Here is a 15,500-nt window from a genome sequence, read left to right as displayed (position 1 = left end):
GTGCACGACTAATAGTTGTCCTATGGACAGATTTCCCCACCTGAGCTGTAGATCTCTGCAGCTTGTCCAGAGTCACCATGGGCCTCTTGACTGCATTTCTGATCAGCGCTCTCCTTGTTCGACCTGTGAGTTTAGGTGGATGGCCTTGTCTTGGTAGGTTTACAGTTGTGCCATACTCCCATTTCTGAATGATCGCTTGAACAGTGCTTCGTGGGATGTTCAAGGCTTTGGAAATCTTTTTGTAGCCTAAGCCTGCTTTACATTTCTCAATAAATGTATCCCTGACCTGTCTGGTGTGTTCTTTGGACTTCATGGTGGTGTTGCTCCCAATATTCTCTTAGACCACCTCTGAGGCCCTCAAAGAGCAGCTGTATTTGTACTGACATTAGATTACACACAGGTGCACTTTGTTTAGTCATTAGCACTCATCAGGCATTGTCTATGGGCAACTGACTGCGCTCAGACCAAAGGGGGCTGAATAATTACGCACACCCCACTTTGTGGTTATTTATAAAAAATGTTTGGAATCGTGTATGATTTCCGTTCCACTTCTCAGATGTACACCACTTTGTATTGTTCTTCCTCCCTTCGTCCTCCAGGACGGCCCCTCCTGAGAGATTGTGTAAGTCCCCCCTCCCAAATCGGAAACACCTTAAGAGAATTAAAATAATTAATTGATGCAGTATAAATCCCACCTCCTCACAATCTCTCACAGTTTTTTGTTTGTTTCCCAGACCTCACCACGGAAGCACCAGGAAAGGTTGTTCCTTTCAGTAGGGGAGCCTGTTGGCACCTGCTGCACCATTTTTATTGTTTTTTCTTTGTTTTTTTATTTTTTTTGTAAAGTATAATTTAGGCTTGTTACTGGTGTGCGGCCTAGAATAGGAAGCTAAGCAGGAGGTTACCTGTTTTTTTCCTATTTTGAATGAAGGGGACTGGAGAGGTTCCCTCTCCATTATACTTTCTGCGGGCATAGCGGCGGTAAGCAGAGATGCCGGATTTTCCGCATGCCCGAATATGACGCAAGTTTGCATGATAGGTCGCATGTATGCATCATTGGATACGCGTGAGCGCGTGGTGCATACTGCGTCATGCATAAAACGTCATGCGTACTGATCGTGTTAGACGGCTGAAAGTGCGAGTTTTGTAAACCGCCATGGCCACGCTATACACGCAGACGCTACAGCTCTGAGGGGGTCATGGTGCAGTCAAGTGGGCCCACCACAGAAGCTCAGGAGAGTGCTGCAACTGGTGAGACTGAGCAGTCAGGTCACATCCACCGGTAAGCAAACACATTGCAGTGTTTATTGCAGACTCCTGTCATATTGTTAATGGGTACATGTTAGTAAGACTCTTGGTGTTTGAGTTGTTTTGTACTACAGAAACTCAAAAGCACTTCAAAGTCTAGCTGATGTACTAAATGTGGTTGCAAGTTGCCTGAAGGAACCTCTAAGACTTTGTTTGGTCTGTTATATCAAGTCTAAGTCTTATGCTCCTAGACCTGAAAGTACCACAGTAGCTTTATTTGACCTGATGAAACCCATGAAACAGGAAATGGCTACAACTTTCTCAGCTTTCGGGGCAGCTTTACCCTCTTGCCCTATGCAGGCTACACCTTTTTGTTCTGGCAATTCCCTCAAATTCAAGCGTTCATACCACAGGGGAGCAGCCATATACATAATCAATTGCTTGATTGTTGGAATCATTTAAATCTGGGTCTCAAAGTAGATTTTTCCACAATCAGGGATTGTGCATTTTGATTGAAGCATGGCTGATTACAATGAATGGCTGTGGTGCGGATTATGCAAATACATGCATACATATTTTGGTTGGCCATATTATTCTGAAAGCAGTTATACTTTCATGTAATGATTTGTGCACAAATGTTATAACAAGTTTGGGTTTTCTGTTAATGATTTGTGTGCATACATTTTCAGACAATTATATGCATGCTTAGTTTATCTGCCAGCAGGTGTGCTCATAGCCGGCCTTTGACCTGAGCGACCAGAGCGGTCGCACAGGGCGCCGGCTTCCAAGGGGGCGCCTATAGCTGGTTACCTATACTGAGGGATTCTACACCTGACTTCCTATACTGGGGGCACCTATAGCTGGCTACCATTACTGAGGGCACCAACATCTGGCTACCTATACTGGTGGCACCTACGCCTGACTACCTATGGGGGCGATGGAAACCTTCAACTGCCTTCCTATGCTGGGGGCACCTATGCTTGGCAACCTATATTGAAGCCACCTACACATGAGATCCTATACTGGGGGCACCTATACCTGGCTATACTGAGTCTGAGGGCATTTTTTTGAGGGGCCGCACTGCGGTTATAAGTAACGCATGGTGCAAATTGTCGGTGCTGTGCTACCTATCATTCGCAATGGGGGTGGAGGGGGTGGGGGGGGGGGCTAACTGTCCCACTGATTTTTTTTATTAATATTTCTGAAAGGTTCTAGCCTTCATTTTTAAGTATATTCAGGATGATGCACTCTTCCTATCCATTTGTGGTTATTAATAGATTTTTTTTCTATTATACATATGTGACATGTCACAGAGATCTGAGCATTTGGCGTGATGTGTCACAACGTCACAAAGGTTGGCAACCACTGTCCTAGGAGATATCTCAGGAGAAAAGGTGAATTGCATATGGGCCTGTGTGTGTGTGCGTGCGTGTGTGCGTGCGTGTGTGTGCACGCATGCGCGAAGAGAATGAAGGGGGGGCACAAAAATCAGGTTTCGCTCAGGTCGCTGTGAAACCTAAGGCCGGCCCTGGGTGTGCTTTACAGATCCTGAATGCAATGCTACTTATCAGATAAGAATTATGTGCAGGGTTTAGCACATGGATATTCTGAATGCAATGGTGCATTTCAGATAGGAGTTATGTTTAGGGATTGGCACATGTTCTGAATGCAATGCAGAATTACATGCAAAAAATATGCACAGAAACCTTCAGTTTGCAAAGCTAATTTTCAGATAACAATGGTGTGTAATAATTATACACAGACATTCTGTTTGCAATAGCAAGTGCTCTTTTCAGATAATGATGCTGGTAGCAGGTGTGCTTTCAGAAGATAATTTTGTGCAGGGAATATGCACAGGAGTCAAGCTATTAGCAGATGTGTTTTTACTTATGTGCAGGGATTCTGCACATAGACATTTGAATTGCAACACTGTTTTTTGCATATAAATAGATGCAAGGTTGATGCATAAGTTATTCTGATGGCAAGTTTGTTTGAAAAAAAATTTTTTTTTTTAAAGGGACAGTGGCTAGTGTGGTGGTTAAGGGCTCTACCTCTGACACTAGGGACTGGGATTAGTACCTTAGCTCTCCCTGTTCAGAAAGCCTACACCTGTTCGGTAAGGAGTCCTTGGGCGAGGCTCTTTGGAACTGCTACTGCCTACTGAGCGTACCTTAATGGCTGCAGCTCAGACGCCTTCCGTCCGTCGGGACAGAAGCGCAACATAAATGCTGAGGCAGCAATTCAGGATTCAATCCCAAGTCTTTTTCATTGCAGTCCTGAGTACTTCCTTGATGGGTTACAAGTGTTCCCAGGATCTTTATGAAAGAACATTATTTTAATAGCAGCAATCTGAGTATACAGAAGATATTTTCTAGCTTTACCTAGCTGTGAAAATGAAGGAAGAACTAAGATAATATGCAGGTTGTTTTACAACTGTAGAGTATTTAGGATGGATCTGCAGAAAGGATTGGATCAAAAACACTCTGATAGTTTTTCAGAGCAAAGGTGGTCACAGACAAGCTGTCTTTCATTTTGCCTGTATTCCAGTTGTTGCTTATGCACAAGCTGTCGACAAAATATTTCAAACAGCAATTCTATGTCAGTGGTTGGATAGAGAAATCGATCTGGATGTCAGATCCAGTGACACTCTCCCTAAAAATGGACTTCTCAACCAAATCTGCAATCGAATGGATTATAAAATCCATTCGTTATTAAGACAGATGCAAGACTATGGAGTTGTACAGGGCATCGGAATCTCAATTAAATGCATGACAGGTGTGCTTCACTGGAGAAAATATTCTCTTTAATCTACTGGCAGTCTGGAGTACTCTCCAGAAATGAGAGAATCGGTTGGAAAACAGATTCGTGAATCTTCACACTGGGAATTACACTGGTGACTCAATTTAAACTAACAAGTGGGACTTATAGTCCACCCATAATCTTAAACTTCCTATGCTCAGACATTCTGCTGGGCAGTGAACAAGGTGCTTCCTTGAGATCAGCTTATCTCAAAGGAAGGGATATTATTCTAGCATGTAGGTTGAGTTGCAAACAACCATCTCAGAACTGGTGTCCAAACAAATATGTTTGACAATTTGCAGCTACCTGGTTTCTGCTTGGAACAATGTTGTTCGTTTTTTCTCCAGAGAGTGTGAACACTTTTTTTGCGGCACAGGGGGGAGCATACGTTTTTTTACCCCTTGAAGGGTACTTCGAAAAGGGATGTAGGATCAGACCACAGGTATTCTTTTTGCGTCAGACTGACCAAAACAGGTTTGGCATCTGCTGTAGCCCTACCTTTGGTAAAGGTGCTATTGTTCTTGCAGATCTTGGATGATCTTTGTGAAGCATGGTCAGGCCATTTTTATAGTGGCCTCTCGATATCTGAAGGCATGGTCTGTGTAAGAATTTTATATGCTGGTTGCCATTGGCAACAGCACCACACACCTTTTGCTCCGGCACCAGAAACTCATCAGCATACAGGGGATAGAGCGGAGACAGCCTTCTTCACCTTTCAAAGGGCTTTATTAAGCATTCTTGTGTTGGCATGGGCATGTGACCCACCTCATTAATTAATAAGCCATTGCTTTATAACCTAGTTACAAAGAATGCAATGTTTTGTAAATATCGGCTTTGTTTACGGTGTCCGTCGTCTAACTGTCGGGGGCAGTTAGACCTGATAACCCATTATGTGGCCTTCCAAGAGGGACCTGTTCCTGGTACATGACTGTATCATTTCTTTCCGAGAAACTCTGCTTAAAGAGACCCTGTATCTCAAGTCTTTACTAGACTTCAGTACCTGAGACTAGAATTCAAGTATACTTACATTCCAACAGTCTGCTCATCCTAAAGTGAGGCTGCCATTCGTCTGAATTAGTAAGGCTATCACTATACAGACTTAGTCCTTAGATGTTTGTTGGTGGTGACAGCGGTGGCTAGGTGTATTGGAGAAATACAGGCCCTATACATTTAACCACCATCCATGTCTGTCCTGAAAAATAGAATTGATTTCAGGTTACCGCTCTTATTTCTACGAAACTTAGGTCTGATTTCCACAAGGATCAGGGAATCTTTATCTTTTCTTTATGTGCTAATTTCTCAATTAAAAAAGAGGTAAATTAAGCTCACAGGATATGAGGGTGAAGCTACCGCATGGGCCTCTTATGTCACATTCATAAAGCTCAATCGTTTTGGATCTACCAAGAAATCAATCCTTGGAGTGGTCCTATCCTGAGAAGAGGTTATATTCTAACTCTCATTGGTCACCTATGATGGAGGCAAGCAGAAGCCAAAAAGTATGGTTACCGGTAATTAGTTTTCCACGTAGCCTCCACAACAAATGGATATACCCACCTAAATCCATTGCTAAATCTCCTACTGATTCAAGGTAATATTCAATGCACTCAGGATAGGTAGAATGAGGTGGTACTTATATTGCATCTTAGACTTCATGTCCCATTGGGAAGAACCAAGGACTGAAGAAATTCAGCTAACCTTCTGATAGCTTTCGGAGGTTCTAGAACAGGAGTTCAGGTCTCTAGAGCTACGGTGTCTAGATGGATTAGGGAGGTTATTACTCTTGCTTACTCAGAAGCTCAGGTAATAGCACCTGCTCATATTACAGCACACTCGACCAGATCTTTATCGACGTCATGGGCAGAAAGGTCGGGAGTCTCTTTGGAACAGATTGTCGGGCTGCGACATGGTCCAGGCATTTGACATTCGTTAAGCATTACGGAGTTAAACTCCTCTCCATTCAAAACCAATCTTTTGGTTGTAAAGTTCTGCAAGCAGTCATCCCACCCTAGGGTAAATTTCTCGCTAAATCTCAGGAGGGGCCGTCCTGGAGGACGAAGGGAGGAAGTGCCGGCTGCTTACCTGGTAGCAGTGTTCCGGCGAGTCCTCCAGGACGGCCGCCTAGTTCCCAACCCTGACTTTTACCTTTTATTTATAAGGGGAGTGTGGTTCGTTATTCTTCTCTTTGCATAAACTGTGAGAGATTGTGAGGAGGTGGGATTTATACTGCATCAATTAATTATTTTAATTCTCTTAAGGTGTTTCCGATTTGGGAGGGGGGACTTGCACAATCTCTCAGGAGGGGCCGTCCTGGAGGACTCGCCGGAACACTGCTACCAGGTAAGCAGCCGGCACTTTCACGTGGAATTCCAATAAAATTGATTCATGTTTATGGCAGTAACATGACAAAATGTGGAAAACTTCAAAGGGGCTGAATACTTTTGTAAACCACTGTATTCCAATCAACCACACTTTGGTACAATGCAGCATCTTTATGGCTGTGTAATAAAAAAATAAAAAAATCACTGGCTGATATTCAGACGTTTTATATACCGATTTCAGTTAGTGCTGTAATATGTCAGGTGTTCAACATTAAAAATGATTTTTTTTTTTTTTTTTTTGTACCTAGGTAATAAATGATATTGCTTAACTTATAGTGTGGACTTTTTTGTTTAATAAACATTGTCAAAAGCCTGGTGTCCAGGTCAACTCATGGTAGCATCTGGAAGTCTCCATTAATCATTGGCCTACCATATAAGTGTCCAAAGGGACACACAGATGCACACGTCAAGCCTTTACTCTGCATGAGGCAGAGAGAGAGACGCAGGAACAGCTGATGAGTTATTCACGCACTATATTTATGCTATATTTCTGCTTTCTATCATTCTGAATAGATTCCAATCACAGGATTACAGCCAGTGAAGATTGTTTCTGTATGCTGGATGTGCTGGACACAGTCCTCCATAGTCATGCCCACATTGAAAACTTTTCTCTGAAAATGTAATTTATTTATTTTTTTCTTCCTCCAAAAAATGAAGATAAAGAAGAAAAAAAAGCCCTCTATGTGGCATTTAGAATATTAGTTCACTTTGATAGTTGTTCTTTAAGGACTTGATTGGGCAAGTGTGATAAATGGCTAACAAGGGTTCCTGTTCTGTACAGCTAATTACTCATGCATGAAGATGGATTTCTGCGTAGTCTGTACTGCTACCAGTGTACAGTTGCAATGGTTACAAAGGAGTACAGAATATGCTAATTGCAATGTCTCCTTGCAATAAGTTTATAGCAATCTGTACCTGCAATTTGAAATGGAAAAATTAATTTGTAGCACTAATATATGCTTATATCGATGTGTAATGAAAATTGATTTTCATTTTAAAGGACTTTTGAAGGGATAAGAATACTGAGGCTGTCATATGTATTTCCTTTTAAACAATACCCATTTCCTGGCAGCCCCTCTGATCTATTTGGCTGCATAAAGGGCCGTACACACGCCTGATCAAACGACTGGTCCGTCGTCACCTCCCGCTGGGCGTGTTTTCAGCAGACAGTACAGCGTGTGTACAGTCTGTCGCTGGACTGATAAGGCTGTTTCTTGCTCAGAAAGCTAATCTTGTCAGGTCTGATAATGTCAAACACCTGCTCTGCTTCATGCTTGTTTAGGGTCTTTAACTTAATGTATTGTGGGCAGAGGATTAGCAGGATAGCCAGGACACTGGTATTTAAAGGAAACAAATCTAGCAGCCTCTATATACCTCTTGCTTCAGTTGTTCTTTAATTTGCGTGATGGTTCACTAAATAATTGAATAATAATGCATGCGCCATTTCTTACTTTCTCTTCTCTACAGCTGAAGAATGCTTTGACTCTGATCTGAACTTTCTTATTCCAATTGCTGTTGGGACTGTGCTTATCTTTATGATAGTCCTGGTCTTTATCTCTTACCTGATTGGAAGAAGGAAAAGCCGCACAGGCTATCAGTCTGTATAATATCAAGTTTCTTTCCAGTTTCCTTTATACATCTCCAACTAGATTAATTTATTCTTGTACATTGCTAATCCCTCTATGCATAGTGGAATATACCGTTTTAAAGGGAATGTAAAGTGAAAATTAAACTTATGATGAATTGTATGTGTAGTACATCTAAGAAATAACACATTAGCAGCAGCGATAAGTCTAATATTGTTTCCAGTACAGGAAGAGTTAAACTCCAGTTGTTATCTAAGCAAAAGAGCTTATCTGAGCTCGATGACTTTCAAAGTCTTAAGGTCCGTACACACGCCGGACTGGAGGCAACGACGGGTCCGTCGTTACCTCCCGCTGGGTGGGTGTGCCAACGACAGTCCGGTGTGTGTACGGCCCGGCGGATCGCTCTGAAACAGCCGTATCAGTCCGCTGACAGTGCGTACACACGCCGGACTGTCGTTGGCACGCCCACCCAGCGGGAGGTAACGATGGACCCGTCGTTGCCTCCAGTCCGGCGTGTGTACGGACCTTAAGGCCGGGCATACACGGCATTTTCAGCCCTTATCAATTGAGCCGCTGATGGCTCGATTGATAATATCCTACAGGTCCGAAGACCTGCTGGATAGATTCCCCGCTGGTGGACAATAGCGGGGAATCAAGCGGGTGATGAACAGCGCCGGCGGGGACGAGCGAGGATCGATCCGCGCGGACAAGCAGGGATCGATCCACGGGGATGCGCCGGCATCGAGTCAGCGGCTCGATCCGGCGCATAATTGGCTAGGTGTATGCCTAGCATTAGAAAGCTCTGTCTTCTGAAGCTAATCTCAAGTGTCTGTCACTGTATTGGTTTTTTTCTGCAGAGTAAAGTTCAAAAGTTCACTAACCTGCTCTGTGAAATCATTTAGAATGTTGTGTAGCGTGTAAATTGCAAATGTTAGAGAATGATGCAATGTTGTTTTAAAAAAAAAAAAAAAAAAAAAAAAAAACATAAAAATGAGATTTTTCTTTGCTACTAATGTTCTATGAATTATCCAGACTACACATACAATTCATTATATCATTATTTATTTATTTTTTGCTTCAGTGTCGCTTTAACATCTTGCTTTGCTTGGACTATGGTGAAGGTCTGCCAGATTTTGGTAAATTTGTCATTTTTACTAACACTAAAAATAATTTGAAAGCTATACTTTGTGATACCAAAATGCTTTATCATCCTCCAATATCTGTGTTTACGGAAAGTAAACCTGATTGGAAGGTTACACAGAATCAAACACTACTCTGCTGTCATTGCATAATCTGAGGCCCCTTTTGCACTGTATACATATCCTGAAAAATAGAAACACACCAGTGATGTAAAGCTGTAATGTGACCCATCTAGCGCAACATACAGGCCACAGACTTTATACTTGCAGGCCATTGCCCAGTAAAGCAATGCATGCAGTGCATTATCTCATAGGAAAATCATCACACCGCACTGCAAATGTAAGAGTGTGAAGGCACCCATCTAAATAGAATTGTATTGTATCGTGATGCAATTGTCAGTCAACGCAAGAAAGGTAGTGTGGAAGAAACCTAAATAATCAATGTCCCTTATTTAATTTAAGAATTATTTTTTTTTTTTTTTAATGCCAAAATGTAGATACTTCAAGAGACGGATGCCTCTGGATCCCACACAGCAGCAACAATCGAAATAGCATGATGTTTGCAGTAACCGCAAACCTCATGCTATTTTACCCAATAAAGCGCTTGAATACTACTTGACAGTGCTGACTCGATTGTTGCTGGAATGGTGGAGTATCTTGTGCAGAGATGCTGGAGGTCATAGCATGTCTACCATCCTCTCCTGGGTGCTTGCTTCAAACCAAAAATTTCTGGATCCCACACAGGCTTCCCCATCCCCCTCCGTTCCAGCGATGAAAACTCAGTTCCAAGAAGCTCGCCTGCATATGTACATGAACATGTGCAGTCAGCTTGCGCAGTAGCACAGTGTTTCTGCTTGGGCTCGGTGGAAAAAGTGGAGCCAGCTTGGCTCTGTGCTAGTGTGCAAGGGGTGAACTCTGTTGACAAGCCCTTGTCGATGGGCTTGAGGTTCTGGCACTGAAACAGCGAGCAGGAGGGTGACTGGAAGCATTGGGATGATTCAGAGGCTTCCCTCTCCCGAGGTAAGCACCCAAATTTGGATTTTTGTTTTTCTTGCTTCAGGAGACCTTAACTTTATTTTTTTCTCCTGGGAGATTTTTTTTTATCTTCTCTGTAAGGGCCCTTGCACACTAGGGCTGTTGTAGAGGAATTGTGCATGTCCACTTGCTGCGCATACAATTCTATGGGGTTATTTACCCTTCTGCATTGCATTGGATTCAGGTATTCTAACTTGCTACATGCAGGCTTGGCATTAAAGCTTGTCTAGTCTCTGTCACAGTTCACACTTAGTATAACGCATACGTTATGCAATATGCACTGTGTGCAGGGGCTGTAAATTATTTTTCAGCACTTTGCAATTGAAAATAAAAAGTGAGATGGTCCCATTAACATTATTTTGAATATTTTCTTGCTTTCTGGTGGCTTCAAAATGCATTTTATCGATGAGGTGTAAAAATATGACCTAGGAGAAAACTTGGGTGCCTGTATACTTTACCCACATAGTATTCCTAAACACATTGCTCCACATGCAGGTAACTTTCTTCCTACTTGTCATGAAACCAAATCTATACATGTGATGTTTATCCCCTCTATGCTGTTATAACTGCATACTGTACTGGAAAGGATTTCCACCAGATATTGTGGTATGTCAGTGGCAATTGCTTCCATTCAGCCACAGAGCACCTATGGGATGGATGCTAGACCATCAAATTTGGGTTCCAACCAACATATTAATGTAACCCAACAGCTGTTCAGTTGTATTTAGTTCAAAGCTTTACCCAAGTGAGTCAGGTGTGTTTGTTTTTTGTCTGTTTCAATTTGTATCAGCAAATATTGTATACACCTCGCTTTGTGCACCACATTCCTGGGTGTGATCTGGAAATCATTCATCTACTTTTTTTTTTTTTTTTTTTTTTTTTTAATTTCCTGACCAGATAGGCATTCACAACGTCTGTGTATGTTGTAGCATTAAGGTTTACTTTTGGTGGAAAAGGTGGACCTTCTCCAAACCACAAAATGATCCTTAGACTATTTAACCTCCTTTTCAACTGCAAAGCATGATTTTGTATGTCAGGAACAAAGTCTTTTCCTACAGTAGTGTGGGAAATGTGAACATAATAGCATTTCAAAGTAGCACCAAAACACAAAGAAAGTATAAAACTATTAGCAGGGTTGGTGTTTTGGAAATCTGAAGCCTAATCTTAGGCTAACGTTATGGACCACTACAAAGAATTATTAGTACGGTAATTTGTTCATTTTTGTGGTAACATTGGATATTTGTCAGAGGATTAGCTGTCCCCACCAAAAACAATGCTCAACAGTCTCCATGGAGGGAGAATACAACAAAAAGATTTGGAGTGGAGATGACATTTTCCAGCTGGATCTTGCACCGTGCCATAGTTACGGCAGTTTGGGGATTGTACTGGTATAGTGTCTTGGCTGCAAGTTTTGACATGACCTTAATCCAATTCCAAATCTTTGGGCAAGTCCTAACAGAAGGCTGGGTGGAAGTAAACTGTATGATCTGATGATCATTTTACTGGAGAATGCATGAAGACTACAGTGCAAGGACGAAGTGAATGGGATGTGCCTGTATCTAGTAAGGACCATGCCTAAATGTCTAAACCTGTAAAAGAACTGATAAAATCCAAATGAGGTTGCATTTACTACTCAATGTAACCTATTCTTGTTTTTAGTGTCTGCTTAACATTAGCTGTATGTTTTCACATGAATCTACACACTTCTACAGTCGCCTTCAAACCCAGGCTTGCTTGCCAACACATCTGGATGGAGAAGCACTATTAATCGCAACAGAGGGTAGCATTTAGACTGCACCAGAGCACAATGGGTAGTTTTTACCAATCCAGCTATTTCTTCTCACTGCTCCTAGTCATTGTAGGCATATGTGTTATTGCTTGCCAGTTGACACCCATATTGCTATAATCTTGAGCTGATGTTTTTTTTTGTTTTTTTTTGGTTAGTTTGGAAGTTCAGTGGGAGTTTTTGAGGCTATGTGACTCTTAAAGCTAGTTCACAGTGCTCAGTTGTGTTGCAGAATAATTCTGCATGGCCACTCGCTGCACGGTAAATCATATGGGCCTGTTCACTGTACTGCGTTGTAATTGATCACATTATTCTAACTCGCTGCACACAGGCTCAGTATTAGTCTATGACCAGTCTCCATTGCAGTTCACATTCATAACGCATGCGTTATGCAACTGATAACTGTGAATCCAGCCTTAACAGGTTCTGGAACCTTGCCACGCATTTCTAAGCCCCTGAAAACTTCACTTGGAGATCAGGGCTGTAGATATGCATCTCTGCATGTTGCACTTGGTGCACGTGTGCCCTGGTCACCATCCCATTGGTCTGTGATCGGTGAATGGGAATATGTGTTCCTAAAAACGATCAAAGTGCCTGTAGTGAATGATCACTGACAACCGTGAGATGGGCAGCACGGTGGCGTAGTGGTTAGCGCTCTCGCCTTGCAGCGCTGGGTCCCCGGTTCGGATCCCAGCCAGGGCACCATCTGCAAGGAGTTTGTATGTTCTCCCCGTATCTGCGTGGGTTTCCTCCGGGTACTCCGGTTTCCTTCCACTTCCCAAAACATACAGATAAGTTAATTGGCTCACCCCTAAATTGGCCCTAGACTACAGTACTTACACTACATAATACATACATACATACATAGACATATGATAATAGTAGGGATTAGATTGTGAGCTCCTTGAGGGACAGTTAGTGACAATACAATATATATAATGTACAGCTCTGCATAAGATGTCGGCGCTATATAAATACTAAATAATAAGAAAGAAAATGCCTCTGGTCATTCACAAAATGAAAGCAAAAACTTGCGTTACATGTTACGTCTGTACTGTTTAGTACACAGGATAGTGTGGTGACATCTAGTTGACAAAAAGTAAAGACGTAAAATACATTAAAATAAATTAAAAATTCTTCCATTAGTTAATTACTTCTACCCACCTCCCCCATAGTTAACAAAATAAAGCACTTATAAAAAATAAAAAAACAGTGACAGCATTTAAAAAAAAATTACTTTAGAGACTCTGCTTTTTGAATATGTATGTCATGAGGGTATATTACTATTTTATGTATTTTTACACAAATAAGAGCTTGAATTATTGGTGTAGTTTAAAGAAACCAAAATATGAAAAAATTTACCTTTTTTTTATTTCCAAACAAAATATTGTCGCCATACATTGTACTAGGGACATCATTTAAATGTAGTCACCTCGACAAATGGGCAAGTAAAATGTGTGAGTGTTATCTGCAGTACCACTTTTTTTCCTTTTAAACTATGGCTGAATACTGAGAAATTACTTTTTCAACATTTATTTTTCTTATTCCCTTTTTAAATGCATAGAAAATGATAAAAAAAAATCTTGGCAAAAGTACCACCCAAAGAAAGCCTAGTTTGTCCAGCAACGAACAATATATAGATCATTTTGGTGTGATAAGTAGTGATAACCTGTGGTAGGAAAATGGTTACGCCACAGTATGTTGACAGGTTGGGTGCTTATGTGTTTTTGTGGCCAATGATTTGAAATGTTATCCTTAGATGGTACAATTCTGAAAGTTTCTGTCCTCTCCAGTGTGACCTAAATAATGGTTGCTAAAGATTACATGGCATTGCTCATAATTTTACTGTATGTCTAACAAATGGTATGACCATTGATATATTTGTCAAATTGTACCTGAACTCTTGCACAGGACAGAAGGTAAACCTAGAGAAATAAATCCTATATGTATTTAGAGAGTTTAGCCTGTCGAAGCCCCCCTATTTATGATCACAACTGTAATTTGATCTCAGTTGTGTCAGCTGATTGCCACTGCAGAGAAGCTAATTGGTAAACACAGGATGCTAATATGTCTGCTTCCATTGAAGCAGGAGGTAGATACTTTACAGATTTGACATGTTTTTTCTTTAAAGGTAATAATGCAGTTGCGGGTTCAGAGTTCAGGTCCGCTTTAAGAGAAATTCAAATCTTCACAGTAGTTATGTTCATTAAATTCTAAGCATCACTTTTGTAAAGGATATTAGGGCCCATTTCCACTAGATATGCAAATTTGTGTACAGCAAATTCACACAAACTCACCAATTCATTTCAATGGATCGGTTTCCATTATATGTAAAATTTGCATCCAGAAAAAAGTGAACAGTGTCATAAGTTTCTGGACGCCGCATGTGATTATTTATTTATTTTTATTTTTTTTAACGTTTTCGCAAGTGTTTTTGTAAATGTCAATAGAAACACAAAAACCTGAAAAAAAGTGCTTGCTCGTGTGAATTCCCATGTAAAATAAAATGGATGTGTACATATGCAAATTTGCATGTGAGTCAGTGACCGGAGAATAGCATGGGAATTTGCATGCTTCTAGTGAAAACTGCCCTTAAAGGGAAGATCCGCGCTGCTAAAAAAACAAAACACTGCACTCACCTGGGGCTTCTTCCAGCTCCTGGCAGTCGATCGGTGCCCTCGGCGCAGCTCCTCTCCCTCCGGGCGTCCAGCGGTGAAGAAGCAGAGGCTTATGGGTCGGCGTCATGTGTGGGTCACGTGGTGTACGTGACGTCATCGGGTCTCTACTGCGCAGACACAGTAGTTCTATGCCTGCGCAGTAGAGACCCGATGACGTCTCTACACCACGTGGACCCCCCCCCGCCGTGGAGTGCACAGAAGCCGACCTTCACCGCTGGATGCCCGGAGGGAGAGGAGCTGCGCCGAGGGCACCGATCGACTGCCAGGAGCTGGAAGAAGCCCCAGGTGAGTGCAGTGTTTTGTTTTGTTTTTATTAGCAGCGTGAACCTTCCCTTTTAAAGCCTCATACACACGGTACAATTTTCCATCAGATCGACAGGTGAGCTGATAAGTTGCATCGTGTGCAGTTATCCAAATTGCTCCCGAGAATGCGATCGATTTTTGCATTAACTACCCAAATTCAGCCGCTTTATCGACCGGACTGATCGAAAATTATCTGTTCGATCTGAGGGAAAATTGTACCGTGTGTACCCAGTTTAAGATTTTTTTTTTTTTTTTTTTTTTTTAATAAAAATGAAATCTTCCTGATCTGGAGGTCTAGCTGGATCAAGTAAAGCCCCTTGTTGCCATTCCTATCACCCATTTTCCAGCAGTTTAGTCTTCAGCATAAAAAAGCGGTTGCTCTGGGAGGCAGGGAAGGAGCATTTTTACTCAGGAGTACCTCTTCTACTAAGAACTCCCCTTCCCCGCTTCAGCCTCTTTCAGATGGGAGGCTGAACTGTGTGCTTGTCAATATATATTTGGGATTGTACCTTTTTAGAGAGGAAAAAAGGCAAATGTCCCTGACAAGG

The 15,500-nt window shown here is 41.8% G+C and overlaps 1 protein-coding gene across 1 annotated transcript in view; it reads left to right on the top strand.

Moving 5' to 3' along the window:
- LAMP2 (lysosomal associated membrane protein 2) overlaps positions 1-8,309 on the top strand; it is a 71,432-nt gene extending 63,123 nt beyond the window's left edge. The window contains exon 9 of the mRNA XM_068251199.1: positions 7,893-8,309. Within this exon, the coding sequence (XP_068107300.1) occupies positions 7,893-8,032 (140 nt within the window). The 3' untranslated portion in view covers positions 8,033-8,309. The remainder of the gene's footprint in view (positions 1-7,892) is intronic.
- The last annotated feature ends 7,191 nt before the right edge of the window (positions 8,310-15,500 follow it).

Source organism: Hyperolius riggenbachi, chromosome 8 (assembly GCF_040937935.1).
Source record: "Hyperolius riggenbachi isolate aHypRig1 chromosome 8, aHypRig1.pri, whole genome shotgun sequence".
NCBI classification, from domain to species: Eukaryota; Metazoa; Chordata; class Amphibia; order Anura; family Hyperoliidae; genus Hyperolius; species Hyperolius riggenbachi.
Note: the sequence above shows the minus strand (reverse complement) of the source record. Positions and strands in the feature narration are given on the sequence as shown.